Genomic DNA, 15,324 nt, shown 5'->3' on the forward strand with positions numbered 1-15,324 from the left:
GTTGCTCTTTTTCATAATGCACAATTTATAAATGTGTTGGTGGTTGATTCTGAGGGAGAGCAGCAAAAAAAAAAAACAATATAACCACCAAGAATTCTCAATTCTGATTGTCTAGTACATAGTTTTTAGCCTCTGCATCAAACATTAACATCATGGAACAAACAACCTGTTGAGTTGTACCCTGTACGTATTTCATGCATTTATATCATTAGACAGTAATCTATCTTGGTCCCGTCTATTAATGAAAGGCAGGTATGGCACAATAGTGTACTTACTTATTTCTGTTATCATATATATTATATAATACAGTTTGGCCACCCCTTGACAAATAACATATTTTGGTAATTTTTTTAATTGGCTAGATGTAAAAACAGCCTCTCTAGGGTAAAGAAAAAAGTATTTTCATCAAACAATAGTGCATAGTTACTTTTGGCATTTGCAAGTTTGGGCACCCTACATAATCAGTGCTTAATAACACCCCTCTGGCAGATATCACAGCTTGCAAATGCTTTTTGTAGCCAGTTTAAAGTCTTTCAATTCTTGTATTTTGGATTTTCTCCCGTTCCTTCCTGCAAAAGGCTTCTAGTTCTGCAATATTCTTGAGCTGTCTTGTATGCACAGCTCTTTTAAGATCTACCCAGAGATTTTCAGTAATGTTTAAGTCAGAGGACTGTGAGGGTCATTTGAAAACCCTCAGCTTGTGTCTCTTGAGGTAGTCCATGCTGGATTTTTAGGTATGTTCAGGATCATTTTCCTGTTGTAGAGGCCATCCTATTTTAAGCTTCAGCTTTTTTTCAGACGGTGTGATGTTTACTTCCAGAATTTGCTGCTGTTTAGTGGAGTCCATTCTTCCCTCCACCTGTGCAATGTTTCCTGGCTGCAACACAACCCCAAAGCATGATAGTTGCATACTTCTGACATTGGATTTTATGATGAGGACACAGATAAGGTTTTCTTCTACTGACTCTTCCATGAGTTGCGTGTCTTGCAAACATTGCTGCACAGTGGAACGGTGTGCCACCACTACTGAGTCTGCTAAATCTTCCTGCAGGTTTTTTGCAGTCAAATGGTTGTTTTTTTGCCTTTCTGACCAGCATACAACCAGTTCTCTCTGAGAGTTTTCAGATCTCATCTTGACCTCCTCAGTTCCTCTAAACTGCCATCTCTTAATTACATTTCACACTGTAGAAACTGCAAGCTGACACTTTGCTATCTTGCAGCTTGTATCCTTCCTCTGCATTGTGCAGAGGAATAAATTTTATTTTCAGGGTCTTACATAGCTGCTTAGAGGAACCTGTGGTTGCTGAGTGTTCACACAAGGGTTGAAGAGTCAGAGTATTTGTAAAGCTTTAAAACTGGCGCCAGTTGACATTTCCGCATTAAGGTCTGAGACCTTGTAAAAAGAATCTGAGACTTGGTGCTCAAACTTTTGCAAATGCCACATTGTTTTTTAATTTATTTTTTTAAATTTTTGTTCAATTTATGACATAAAAATATGCACTATTGTTTGCTGAAAATATTGTGTTTTTCCATATCCTAGAGAGGCTGTGTTTACATCTTTTCAATTAAAATATCACCAAAATATGTTATTTGACAAGGGTTGGCCAAACTTTTGCATACAATTGTATATTCGCTCCCTTTTCCCTTATGTTTATTAGCTGTACAATGGATAATTCATCAAGTCTTGTGTAGTTGTTTTCCAGTAGCACCACATATACAGTAAAATAAATGAACAAAACACCTGTTTTGATTCTAAACAGAAATTCTTCTAGTAAATACATCTGACCATTATTCAAACTGAATTTATTGCAGCTACAGAAGCACAATATTAACATCCTATGACTGAAAACTATAATGCAAAGTTGGAATTTTCTGTCAGACATCTGGATATTCAAGACGTCCATTTTATGTAGACATAGATACATAACAGTCATATCTCTATGTTCATGTTGGGATAATCGCTGTGTGTATGTGGTCAAAACAGACCAAGTAACCATTCCAGAGAAAGTTTGTTTTATCTGATCTCCACGTTTCCTGGTTGTTATATAAATTAGCCATATCAGATCACAAAGTGCGTGGTGAGAGAAGCACGCTAAGCCTTTCATCGAGAGCAGAGGGGTGAGGACATGTTTAAAAAATACTAACAATATACTGCATGTTAAATAAAATCAAGCGGAAGTGACAAAGTTTGGACATTAACATTACATTTTTTATTCTATTGCTCTGAGTAAAATACATTTCACATCAAGGAAATATATTTCAACACAATACAAAATAAAGGGAGAGAACACTGCACCAATAGTGACAGAACTACATGTATGTAAGTTGTATGTACATAAAGTAACCAAAACATTCATGGAGTGTAACAATGACACAGATTGTCTTTACATTTGTGCCTTCAGTATGCAAAGATATGACTTTTTCTTATGGCATGCTTGAGACAATTTATAAACCAGTGTGCCAAAATTCACTGGTTTTATGTGGAGTAGAGTCGATATTTTACTGAAATAAATATTGCAAAAAAAAAAAAAATCAAATACAAATGTTGGGAATTTATTTATTTAGATGATTTAATCTGTTATCTTTGTTTCGTAACATTCTTGAAAAATTTGGTGTGCTGTTGATTAATGACCACTTCTGTAAAAAACTCAAACATATTTTTGCATGAGAAAAGCAAAAAAAAAAAAAAAAGTCCATAAAATAAAGCTGGAACGAAAAGTTTAAAAGCTACACACTTCTCCTCCTCAGCCCTGTACAATTCATACCCGTCTCATCTTTGGATAGATCTATGGGTGTTACGGTGGTACAGTACAGTCACAAGCTGACATAAATGTTTACAACTACATTTAAATTCTGACTGAAACCCTCCAGTTTTGTTCTTGACACTTCTGCGCCGTAATTCCAAAAGCAAAAACCCAGAAAGGAAAAAAAAAAAACCGGAAGAAACTAGTTGGTTGTGAGCGGAGCACAGAATGAACTTCTAATTAGCAGTAACATGACCTAAGTTCGTTATTTAGCAGGATAAACAAATACAATCTTCAATATACACTTTAAAAAGCAGCTGTTAATATGTCTGCTCCTTTTAAACAGCAACTTAAATCCTAGTAGCTCCTACAGCAGCACAGCAAAGGTTATATAGTGCAGTTTCACCCTCAGCAGAAAAACACAGCACAGAATAATAATTACAATCAGCACTGATGACAGAAACATGTTTTGATTGATTTGATATTTATATCAAATATTAGAATATAGTAGTGATACTAACTCTAAAACACTGTCCTGCAGTGCATGTGATCATGTCTCAGTGTAGGTAAAGCTGTCTGTTTACACAAATGATTCACCCTCGACCGATAATTAGCTGGATCGTTGGTCAGTGGGTTAAACTAAGTGTTTACATGAAACTATGAAAGACTATGGAGAGCAGCTGGAAGAAGAGTTTCATTCCAAAATGAGATATCCATCATTTAAAGATAAGACGTAGACATCCACACTCACATGCGGACTGCTGGCATGTCAGCACAGTTGAAGTTATGTAATTTTCTCATAAACCTTTAAAGATAAAAGGAGTTATGATTTTAAAGTGTGGAATATCCCAACATGAATCAGCACTTTGGAATAAAACCCTTGTCTGTAGAGGAGCTGATTGATAAATATGATAGTTGTGCAGTTGCTACAGTCCCTTAACAATCAATTCACTTTAAATGAACGACTGCACAACTTCAGATTCCTGAAACACAGACTCCAGTGATGCTACAGATGCTTGAAAAAGATGAAATGAAAGTAAAAACATGACCTGTACAATCTTACTGTTACTGTTGAGGATATAAATCCTTTTTTTTTTTTTTTTTCCAACCAACATAAACAAAACACTTCACACACATATTGAGCCATACTTGGTATTCTGTGACTGTGTTTACTGCATCGAGTTTTATCCGACTCGAGGAACAACGCTCCTCAAATCTGACAACTCATTAGCCCTAAAGCAAGACGAGCACTCGCTCATTTGTAATAACTTACACACCTCTGTAACACGAGCAGCTGACAACATTGTTTTCCCATGCATATGTGGGGTCATCTGGTGGATTCACTAACAGAAGCACACCTTGACCTTTCACACTCTAAAATCCCTTATGCATATGCGCTCCATATATTGTGATATATTGTGCACCATATATATATATATATATGTAAATATATCCAAGAAAAATATACTTATTTTTACATAATCCAGACAGACGACGCTGGGATAAATTTAGCTGATACTTCCTCAGTTACAACATCATCATCACTATGTAACCACACTGGACAACCACGTGTTTGGATTTGATCAGAGAAGCTCAAACTGTCTGCTGTAACAAAGCAACAACAAAGACCAAGCACACAATAACTCACTGCTCTGACCTGGAAATAAGCATTCAGTGTTTTAACTTCGTCAAACAACATCAACTATTTTCATTTGGTACAATGAGTCAAGTGCAAAAGACAATTTTGCTAGCTGGCTGTTGCATATAAAAACACTGTATCTCCCTCTTTAAGGAACTGAAATTAGACAGCTTTGCTTTTTGCTTGAACTCTGCAGTTTTGACTTCTTTCAACCTGCTCATAAAGCTCTTTAGTTCACGTGTGGACATTAAAATCACCAAAATATGAGTTACAATGTTTTCACATGACAACAGCGATACCTTATTGTCCGTGATTTCTACATCGCTGCATTCCAAAACAAAAATTTCTGATCAACATTTTCTCTTAGCAACAACATTTAGACACAACAGCGTATATGCGTCTCCACCCGACACAACCATCAAACAAGCACCATCACCTACAACAAGAAGAATTAATTAATGTGCCACTAAAGATAGCAACTAGTTCATGAAGAGATCTCAAATGATAAAAGGCCTTGAACGACAGGCTGCCACTGCCATGGCAACAGTACGTTATGTTGACCAAGACCAAGCTTACTGGTGTTGTTTAACATACTCTATGGCTCTGCTTTGTGATCTAGGAGTGCTTTTGTAGTATAATTCCTACATATTTTCTTTGTCAAACGTGCCTAGCACCTCATTACCTGGTCTAAGAATATAAAGGGACATAAGTACACTTAAAGGATAGTTGAAGAGAGTGAGAAGCTGCACCGGTAACAAGGAAGCAGAGTAAAACAAAAGAGGAACTTGTTCATCAAGGGTTGAACAGTTTATAGCTAATTAAAGCACTGGTCTTTCCAGTGGAACTACATGGTGGAACTACAACAAGGAAATTAACTGGAGGCAAAACATCTTACGTACTATACTTAAAATGATCACTAGGCAAGAATTAGACAGATCAAATCTAAGTGAGGGTTGACACAAGGCAAAAGATAATGTTACATTCAGAAGCAAAGACATGCAAGGCCTGACAAGCCTTCATTTTAAACTGGAGTTACATATAATACATCAGAGGAAACAAAACTTGCATGAACCTGAATGCAACATGAAATATGAGTGAGTGAAACATAAGTCAGTAACTTCATGAACTGCCACCTAATAGGCAGTTAAAAGGAACATAAGTCAGTCTTGTATGTAAGTGTCATGTATGTAGAGAAAGAACTGTCACTTATCCTTTTTTCTCAAAGTGTTTTGTTTTCCCTTCCGTGAATCATTTTTTTCCAACACGGTCAAATGATCAACATCCTCAAATGTTAAACTTGGAGCAGCTTCGTGCAGTCAAATTTAAAAAAAAAAAAAAAAAAAAAAAAAAAAAAGCAGTACACACAGCAAAAAAAAAAAAAAGCATAAATAAATGTAGTTTTGCTCTCCCACTTGTGCCCACAGGACTACAGACACATGTGTATATATGTGTGAGTGTCTGCATGTCTTTAGTGTGTGCGTGTAGATGTGTCGGCTGGTCCTACAGGCCCTTGTTGAAGTAGACGGTCGTGGTGTTGGGACTGGTTTGTCGTATCCTCTCCTGCAGATCTGGTTCCAGCCCGCTCACACTCATAGAGCTACAAAGAGACAGATGAACATAATTTAAATGCTGCTACAGGAAACTTAAAGTTTCATGTACAGGTATGACCCCACCCCTCTGAAGAGAGTGATGTAGCTGTACGTTACCTCTTCTGTGGGAACAAGGCGCAGCACAGAGGGGTCGCAAACACCAGGCTGAAAACGAGAGGGATGTTTGAGACGGCGTCCCTTTTAACTACAGATACTTGCAATTTCATACATCATAGATGTTGATACTGGTGTAATTTACTTACCACAGACCGACGAGCCCAACCTGGACTGGAGCATTCAAAATGGGGAACCGCTACAGGGAGACAAAAAAGGTAGAAAAGGAGTGAAATAAGCAGAAAAATATGAAATTTCACATGTTGGCTGGACCTGCTGCAAACTGACAGCATGTATGAGTTACATGTGGAATGTGGCAGGACCTTTATCACCATTACAAAAATACCAGCAGACCCAGTAAATCCACTGACTTTAAAAACAACAGCATGACAGTGGTGCATGCAGTCTGCTTACCTTCATGAAAGCTCTCTTTTCCAGAGCGTTCATTATAACAGGAGGAATAGCTGTAACAGAAAAAGAAAACAGGTCAGATAAAGTCTAAAATTTCAGGGTGAGAAATTCTTTTATCTCTCATGCCATCAACTGTTAAATGTTCAGGATGATCAGTTTTTCATATAATATTGGTGGGTGATGATAGTGATCTTTTCTCTTTTAATCATGGATGATTGGATGGAAGACAACAGCTGGTTGCACGCAGGGTTTTAGGTCATTTTATGCCGTCACTGATGTACTTTGTTTTATGCAAGCTTGCATGTGGGGGTTTTAGCTTTTGTCTTAATATATTTTGTGAAAATGTTTTATGTATTTATCATGTTTTATGTTCAGGTCTGTATTCTGTTACCCCCTTGGGGAAAATAAAATGTTAAAGTTTAGTTAATTTTTTAAAAGTTTTTTAGACCAACAAGCAAAGTATCAATCAGCAAACCAGTAGATATAATGTTGACATTACCCATAGCTGGCACTGCCATGCCGATCCTGGACACCACCACCTGCACAATGGCCTGCTTGGCAGCATTGGCAGACTCTCCTAACCTGTTTCCATTCTCATCTAACACGGGGATACCGTACTTCAACTCCCTGGAAGGTAGAAACAAAAAAGCAGCTGTCACAAATCATAAAAGCTCCTTATTGAACAATGCAGAGGTCAGTGATCATTAATTTAAAGACCTCACCTCTGTCTCATGAAGGGGATGTTGATACAGTTAGCAGCAGCGACAGCAGCAAAGGGGACAAACCGGCTGACGATTGGTGGAAGACGCTGGAGAGATGAGGCAGAATCAGAGACGCATTCAGACAACTACCATTAAATCTTTGCACAAATATACAAATATAAATGCTGATCAGTGTGTCTGTAGGAGTCAGTTTGTTTATCTTTCTATTCACTTGAACTTCAGGCATTACCGTGGCTAGAGACTTGAGACCCAGAGCAGTGACTACAGCTCCAGTGGTAGCACTGACGTAGGCTGTTCCAAGCTGACTGCGAGGAGACAGATGCATTAGACACATATCACACATCAATCGCCCACTTCCTCTTTCGACATTTCACACCTCATAAATAGTTGTTTTATGCTATAACACAAGAGGACTGCAGCTAAGAATCTATCAAATACACTAACGTGAAACATTTTAAAACAGAGTTGTCCCAGTAAGAAAGCAAATTCATGCTATGTATGACTCTGCAAAAAGTCATCAATCATTTTTCTTCAATAACATGCTTAATCCATGATGATTTTATACGCATTTGCATGTCCAGACGGCAACCCTCTCATTCTTTGTGAATACATGCGTTTGATGCATTTCTGCAGCATCTACAGGATGCATTTTGTGGCTCAATGAAAATGTTAACCTGACATCAAGCAGGAGCATTGAACCTATGTCAGCATGAGTGCATGGTGACACGGGGCTGAACATGCTTAACAGTGGGACGTAATACCGCTGAGGGAAGGGGAGAGGACAGCAGCTCCCACCGCCTCCTTACACACACTAGTTTAGAGGGACGACAGGCATGATCTAGAGTGGAAGCGAAGTGAGAAGTCCTCCCTACTTCACGGTCATGGGGGCATCTCCGCTGCGGTTGGTGTAGTTGACGACAGCGTTGAAGGACTGGTTAACCCACTGCCAGAACACCACTGCCGGAGTAGTCCTGCAAACATGAGGGAATATTGAGATTTCACAGTACTAACTACAATTTTGGCACCATTTATACCGCAGCACAAGAGTTTGGTAACAATGAAAACACTGTGATGGTAGAGCATACAAATGCAGGCAATAATTACATCCATTACAGTAGCAGGGGTGTTAGATTTTTATGTCAGGCACACCGTATATACACATTATTAGTCATTACTAAGTTCACACTAACAACTAACAGTTTGTTATCATCTGTTCTGCATCTGCATTGTAAACCACAGAAAAACATGTGGCTGGAGATATGCTCTGCTCTCTATTGATAAATGTTGATAATCTTATTAGGATAAGCTCGGCAAGTCATGTCAAGCCACAGGTTTATTTATACTGCCGAAAAAGTCACAAATTTATCTCAGAGGGTATTACCCCCGATACAGCATACAACACTGTTGTACATCCTGGATTCTTGTTGCTGAGAAACATACCGGATTTAAACTTTTTTTTTAATCCAGCAGGTTTCTCAGAAATAATCAAAAGACTTTTGTCACTTAAGGCCTAAATGCTGATTTTCATCTGGTTATGACTCACACCACATGAACCCACAAGTCTTTCTGAGTTTTCCTGTGATAAATTATGTTATGTCGAACCTTCTAACCTTGTTTAAATTTTTAAAAGGGCACATAACACGCTTTCATGATTTTCTGTCAATTTCGGATCACATTTCAACTCGAACATGTACAAAAGTATTTGAGAAGTTGACATTTTGTGTAAAGAACAAGAAAAAAAAAAATCAAATCCTGCTACTGCTGTTTGTTTAAGTGACCCTCGGAGCTACCGCAAGTCTGCAAAAGTCATTTGGAAGATGACCGATCATAACAGAGTGGGCTCATCAGTAATGGGTCCTTAGAGAGACAGGAGCTAAACCAGCCTGTTTCAGACACAGGCTGAACTGAAGGGCTACATAAAAATATAGATCTGGAAATGTGCATATGTTCCCTTGAATCTAAAGGCAGTACGTGTAGGAATTTGGCGCCTCCCAGTGGTAGTTTAAAATAGTATAAAAATAACATTGTAGAAAGCAGTGCAACCAATGTTACAGATTTTAGCATGAATCACTCATTTAGTCTGTAAAAGTTCAAAAATCATGACAAATGCCCATCACACGTTATCAAAGTGATGTCTTAAAATTGATCACAGTCTGATCAGCAGCCAAAAATCACAAAATAATAAAATCTAATGATGTAAAACAGAGAAGAAAACAACTTGTCACATGTCTTAATCTGTAACCAGCTAATTTTCTATTGATAAATACCTCAAACTATTTACACTAATTAACAAAATTGGAATTAATTCACATTTTGTTGTTTAGAGTAATCGACTTGTTGTTTGATCACTTTCACAGATAAAGTAGGACATTATCAAATGACTTTACTGGCCCCTAAACAGAGCAACGAGTGATCTCCATTCAGTACTAAGTGATATTTTTTATTCTTTAAGAGGATTTTCACTCTGTGCAGGGATTAAATCTCTTTTTTAGTGCAGCTCTGTACACTGTATTAAGGTTAAATTTATAGTCACATGGAAACTGTGTTATATTTATTCAGCATATTGGCAGATTACACATTCCCATTTCTCTATTTTTGGCTGGACCGGCCACAGACCAGACCAACAACCGCGGCTGTACGTAAGTGACTGAGTGTCTGAGTGAGTGACTGAAGTTACACAATTGGTCGGCTCGACGAATGTTGGAGTTTCCTCATCGGCTGTTGCTCTTACAAAATGAATCAGTGCCGGATGATGGAAGCGGAGGACAGCAGCACGACGCAGAGCGACTGTGTTTCTGCTCTGAGCTCTGACCCTTTCAGCTCCTGTGTTAAATACAGCAACGTCGGCTAAACTCCTGTTTAAACAGAAGTGTACCAGCGTCTCTACAGTCTCCTCCTCTACCGCCCAGTGTGCTGACAGCGCTGTCAGCAGCTGGCAGGAGAGACGCTCCGCAGTGCATTTGCATTTTATAACTGAACTAATATCAGGACGAAAGCTTTTTATTTCTCTGATGTTTTCACATCACAAACAAAGAACAGCGGCATTAAAACATGAGTCTTGCAGATAAAACATGAGACTAATGTAGCTGTTATATCAGTTTAGTGTGGGGCAGCTGCTCTGTAGGTGCAATTGATTTTACTGTAACTGCGATAACCAGGCAGGGATAAGCCTCCTGAATTTGCAACAAGAATGCTGTCAAAACTTTAATTTAAATTTCCATCGCAGCCTCCATGATCATCGACCGAGAAAGAGGCAGAAAAAAGGCGCATAGAGAATGCACAGTTAAAGCCCAAATAACCACCAATCTGACAAAATGCTCAATACAGAGTGAAAAACGAGAGACATCCGCAGAATAAAACAGATGGAAGAGCAGGGGGAGTTAACACATAATTACAATAGTTATTATTAGAATTAAAATACGTTCTCTTTCAAACATCCCAAGATATGAGTGGAAAGTATTGCAACTGCATTTATAACCTTTTTTTTGACTTAAATGTAGTTTAACCATGTCATGTGATGTGATGCTACTTCAGTACAATTTAACAACAAATATTAGTTGGGACACGAGAGACAAGACTAGGTCAAAACCTTGTACCTGGCTGGACTGTGTATGTTCAATGTGAGAAATGGTGGCCAATTTGTTACAGGGTCAGTCAGTGGTAGTGTCTGTAATGTGAATTCCTAGATATTAAATGTTTATCTGCAATTTTCTGTAGTTTCATCTGTTTGACTCTGCGGATGTCTCTCGTTTTTCACTCTGTATTGAGTATTTTGTCAGAGTGATTGTTATTTTTGGGCTTTAACTGCGCACTCTCCCTCATACCTCTATGCGCCTTTTTTCTGCTGGTCTTTCCTGGTCGATCATGGAGGCTGCGGTGGAAATTGCAAATTAATATTTTGACAGCGTTCTGGTTGCAAATTCGGGAGGCTCATCTCCGCCTGGTTATCGTAGTTACAGTAAAATCAAGTGCACCAGGGCAGCTGCCCCACGCTAAACTGACATGACAGCTACATCAGTCCCACGTTTTATCTGCAAGACTTTTAATGCTGTTGTTCATCGTCTGTGATGTGAAAACATAGAAATAAAAAGCTTGCATCCTGGTATTAGTTAACTTATAAAATCCAAGCGCAACTTCATTACTCACTCACGGACAACCGCAGTTGTCCGTTAAAGGTCCAGCCAAAAATTGTGAACATTTAATATCCAGGCATTCACATTAAAGACATTACCACTGACTATCCCTGTCACACATTGGCCACAATTTCACATATTGACCACACACGGTTCAGACATATATTTTGACTTAGTCTTGTTAAGATTGGTGTTTTGATTATACATTGAATCATGTATTAAACTTCTGCAGTACCTGTAGAAGGTGAGCATGCAGCCTGTGATGGTCATGTTCATTGGCACCTGAGCAGACATCCGGCCAATCACAAACATCTTCTCCCCCGTGTCGGGGTGGAAGGCCGAGTCGTAGACGTACTTGGCTCTCCAGAGCTCATCCTCCGTCAGGCCAGGCTTCACGTTACCAGCTCTAATATTTTGAACATAATTTACAGCAGTCATATACACATACTGAAACATTTTGTATGTACCTGAACACAGATATGACAATAAATTATTGATAAATTATTTATCCACAGACCTTATTAAATATACTACCTATTAAAATCTCCACTGATCACATTATTGTAGCAGAATAAACCTGGCAAATGAACAATTCTCAGTTTTAGATTCATCTTAACAAAATGTACTTACTTATATGTGAAACTAATAAAGGCTAACGCTTCCCTATTAAGGACAGGACATTTCTCCCACTGGCATACAACAGCCTCACACCAACCACACCATCCCTCACATTAACATTTATACTCCTAATCTGTCCTCCATCTACCTGTAATTCTCCACGATCACTCTGGCTTCATCCAGAGTTTCAGAGGACAGCAGGACGTTCCTGGGATCTGTGACCATGAAGAAGTGCTTGGCACGCCCCATGAATGTGCCTTGGTCCCATCGTGGCTCTTTGATGTTTATGTCGAGGGACAACTCTTCAGACATCCTCGCTTTCTTTCAACAGAAGAAATTTTAATTAGTATTTGCACTATTTTACAAATCTAGACTGGGTCTACATGCAATTACAAGTGTACTATTTTGGGAATGTTTCAGTGAAACGATCAATTCGACACAGTGACACATTTTGGAATAAATATCTTATCATATGGATTAATGAACATACACATCTAGACTGGGCATCGTTTGAAAATTTTCAATACTATTGCTAAAATAATACCTGAGTTTTCGCACAGATACCAAAACCACTTTGGTCCAATACCTTAAAGAATCTGCAACTGTCTGACAGTTTATGATACACTGTGCTGAGGACACATTCAGGTCGATACCAAAAACGTTTTATGGTTTGATACCAAGCCCTACAAGTGAAGGTAGTACTTTCAAAAATATTTGGCTGCAAAGTTAGTCCATTCCTCTGCTCCATTAATAGTTCTGCTGAAGCAAAACCCCCTCCCCCATCACTAAACACCACAGGACCCAGTACAACTACATACTGTCCAGTTTTCACTGGGCAAACCATCCCCAAACAGACTTGTTGACCAGGTTTACTTTACACCGACATGCTCTGCCTCTCAGTTCTTTTTATAGCACTTTTCATACAACTACAATGTAACACAAAGTGCTTTACACAATAAAAACAATACCTGCCCCCCCCCCCCCCCCCACATCTCAATCCCCACCCACAGCCACACACAAAACAATAAAAGACTATGTTATAAATAGACGACTCAATAAAAGCAGAAACCGAGGGAGAAAAAACACACATAAATATAGTTAAAGATTACTGTGTCACATTCAAAAAGTTTTATATTGACGTCAGATTGTACATTCTTTTGGAAGCATGTACCAGGTTGTGGCTGTTCTCAAACTTTTATCAGTTGTGGCTGTGAGCACAAGATAAAGGAAAACTATACCGAAAAAATACTTCAACAAAACGTAGGTCTGCTAGCACATGTGGTATTTTAGTGCAGAAACTGACAATTATTTCCATTATTGGTTTATCTGCAGATTATTTTCTTGAATCTTTTGGTCTTAAAATGTCACAAATATGTAGAATTTCTGCAATTTACCGAATCCCTCTGTGACATCTTGAAACTGCTTGTTTTGTCCAATAGTCCAAAATACGGCTGCAACGATTAGTCAATTTATTGATTAGTCGACAGAAAATTAATCACCACCTATTTTGATAAATTCAAATGATCATTTTGAATCTTTTATTTAAAGTAAAATGTCCAAATTATCTGATTTTACCTACTTAAATGTGAATATTTATTGGTTTCTTTAGTCTTCTATGATAGTAAATTATGTATCTTTGGGTTGTCGACTGTTGGTCGGGACAAAACAAGACCTTCGAGGACATCACCTTCGGCTTCGGGAAACAGTAATCAACATTTTTGGGCATTTTATAGCCCAAATGACAATGGCTGGGTATTGGCACTCAATACCTTTATGGTATCGACATAAATAACCCAGTACCAAGTAGTATTGAAAATCTCGTCCGGTCAAACGATACCTGCATTCGATCCTTTTTGTACCTGGATCTTGTAAAAAATGACTATTTGTATGGTTTTGCTCGCAGCCAATCACCATAAGAGTTCTTCAATTTAATACGATATGTGAATGGCCCACTACCATAGCAGCTACAACCCATACAGTCTGTGGTGATAATACTTTATTATACAGTTTTGTACTTTTATTTAATAAATATTTCAATAATTTGAACACTTTCAAAATGTATTAGTGTAAAAATCATTTGGATGGAGAGGAGTGGTGGCATTTTGCAACTGAATGCTTCCATTCACATGATGGGTATTGGATGAAGTACTCTATTGGTATCGGTATCACTTAAAGGGTACTGGTATTGGTACTGGTATCATTATTTTTAAACGAAACCCAACCCTACATATGACAAATCGATTAATCGAAAAAACAATCGACAGATTCATCGATAATTAAAATAATTGTTAGTTGCAGCCTTAGTTCAAGACCCAGACATATTCAGCCTCAAATCCTCAAAAGCTGAAAGAAGAGAAAATGTGTCTCTTTTACTTTTTTAAACATTAGTCAATGATCAAGATATTTTATATTAATTTTCTCTCAATCAATCAATTGTTACAGCTCTACCTCCTTTGTAGACATACAAGAATGACAAGAATGTACAGTATGTGCTTACTTATGCAACGTTCATACATAGTGTGATAAGATAGTCCATTTGCAAAGCCATAACCACATCTGGTAACATCTGCAGGCTTCAAATGGATGAAAATGAAACATTCAGCGCGCACAAGGGCGAGATAACAACTGATATGGTAGATTCAAGGACACAAACAGTTTGCCCAACACTTTGCGATTACTGTTTTTCCTCCTGACAAATACACTTAAACCTGAATGTCAAGACGTGGCCAAAGAGCTGATTAACTATTATGACAACCACACGGACGCAGTGTGTCACATTGTGAGTAGCTGATGAAAGAAACAGCGTGACACACACGGTGACAGATGGGATTGGGGGAGAAGTCACGACACGCTGCTGCATGGTTCATGTCAGCAAGCCGCCGGCTAACAATAACTAAAACTCACACTGTAATACACAAACTGGACATTAACAACTACAAAACATCCACAAAATCAAACGTTAAGATAGTCAGGACAATAAACAGCTTTTTCGCGCCATCAAAACAAACCTTTTCACTGCTCCATGGTAAGTTAAACAAAAGTCAACCAGTTAGCTAGCCAGGTAGTTTACAAGCTAACAAATATGCTAGCTGTTCAGTTAGCGTCATAAGGACACATACCGTGACGGAGTAAACATTAACTTGGTCGGATTGTGATTTAACATAATTAAGGATGTGAACTGAGTCACCACTGAGACGTACCTGCTTTGCTTCCTTTGTTTTTTTGTGAATGTATGACCTCTCAATATCACAGCAGCGCTGGGTGGACCGTTGCTGCCTTCTGGTACTCTTTCAAACATCGGAAAACACAGCTTCATGCAAAATGACAGGCAAAATAAATAGGTCAGGAATTAAT

General features: G+C 38.3%; 1 protein-coding gene across 3 annotated transcripts; it reads right to left on the reverse strand.

Moving 5' to 3' along the window:
* Positions 1-2,187: 2,187 nt before the first annotated feature.
* Positions 2,188-15,279, reverse strand: sfxn3 (sideroflexin 3). 3 transcript variants are annotated; one of them, XR_010931345.1, is made up of 12 exons: positions 15,171-15,279; positions 12,119-12,291; positions 11,588-11,758; positions 8,092-8,190; positions 7,449-7,524; positions 7,220-7,305; positions 6,997-7,124; positions 6,501-6,550; positions 6,236-6,285; positions 6,090-6,137; positions 5,283-5,980; positions 2,188-5,227 (listed from the first exon to the last, which is right to left on the reverse strand). XR_010931345.1 is itself a non-coding variant. In XM_067610154.1 (11 exons), exons 2-11 carry the CDS (start codon positions 12,280-12,282, stop codon positions 5,884-5,886), a joined length of 969 nt encoding a protein of 322 aa, XP_067466255.1. In that variant the 5' UTR covers positions 12,283-12,291; positions 15,171-15,279; the 3' UTR covers positions 2,188-5,883. The 3 variants fall into 3 exon arrangements, 2 of the variants coding, with proteins under 2 accessions (XP_067466255.1, XP_067466256.1); XM_067610154.1 differs by having other exon boundaries at positions 2,188-5,980; XM_067610155.1 differs by having other exon boundaries at positions 2,188-5,980; positions 12,119-12,287; positions 15,171-15,268.
* Between the last annotated feature and the right edge of the window lie 45 nt (positions 15,280-15,324).

Source organism: Thunnus thynnus, chromosome 14 (assembly GCF_963924715.1).
Source record: "Thunnus thynnus chromosome 14, fThuThy2.1, whole genome shotgun sequence".
NCBI lineage: Eukaryota > Metazoa > Chordata > Actinopteri > Scombriformes > Scombridae > Thunnus > Thunnus thynnus.

Bases quoted from the DNA above. Each gene is read 5' to 3' on its own strand.
- sfxn3 (XM_067610154.1), bottom strand. From the start codon at position 12,282: ATGTCTGAAGAGTTGTCCCTCGACATAAACATCAAAGAGCCACGATGG. The intron at 7,306-7,448 runs GTAATGCCTGAA...TCATCTCTCCAG, and splicing joins GTCTCAAGTCTCTAGCCACG to CGTCTTCCACCAATCGTCAG. The intron at 6,551-6,996 runs GTAATGTCAACA...TTTCTGTTACAG, and splicing joins CATGGCAGTGCCAGCTATGG to CTATTCCTCCTGTTATAATG.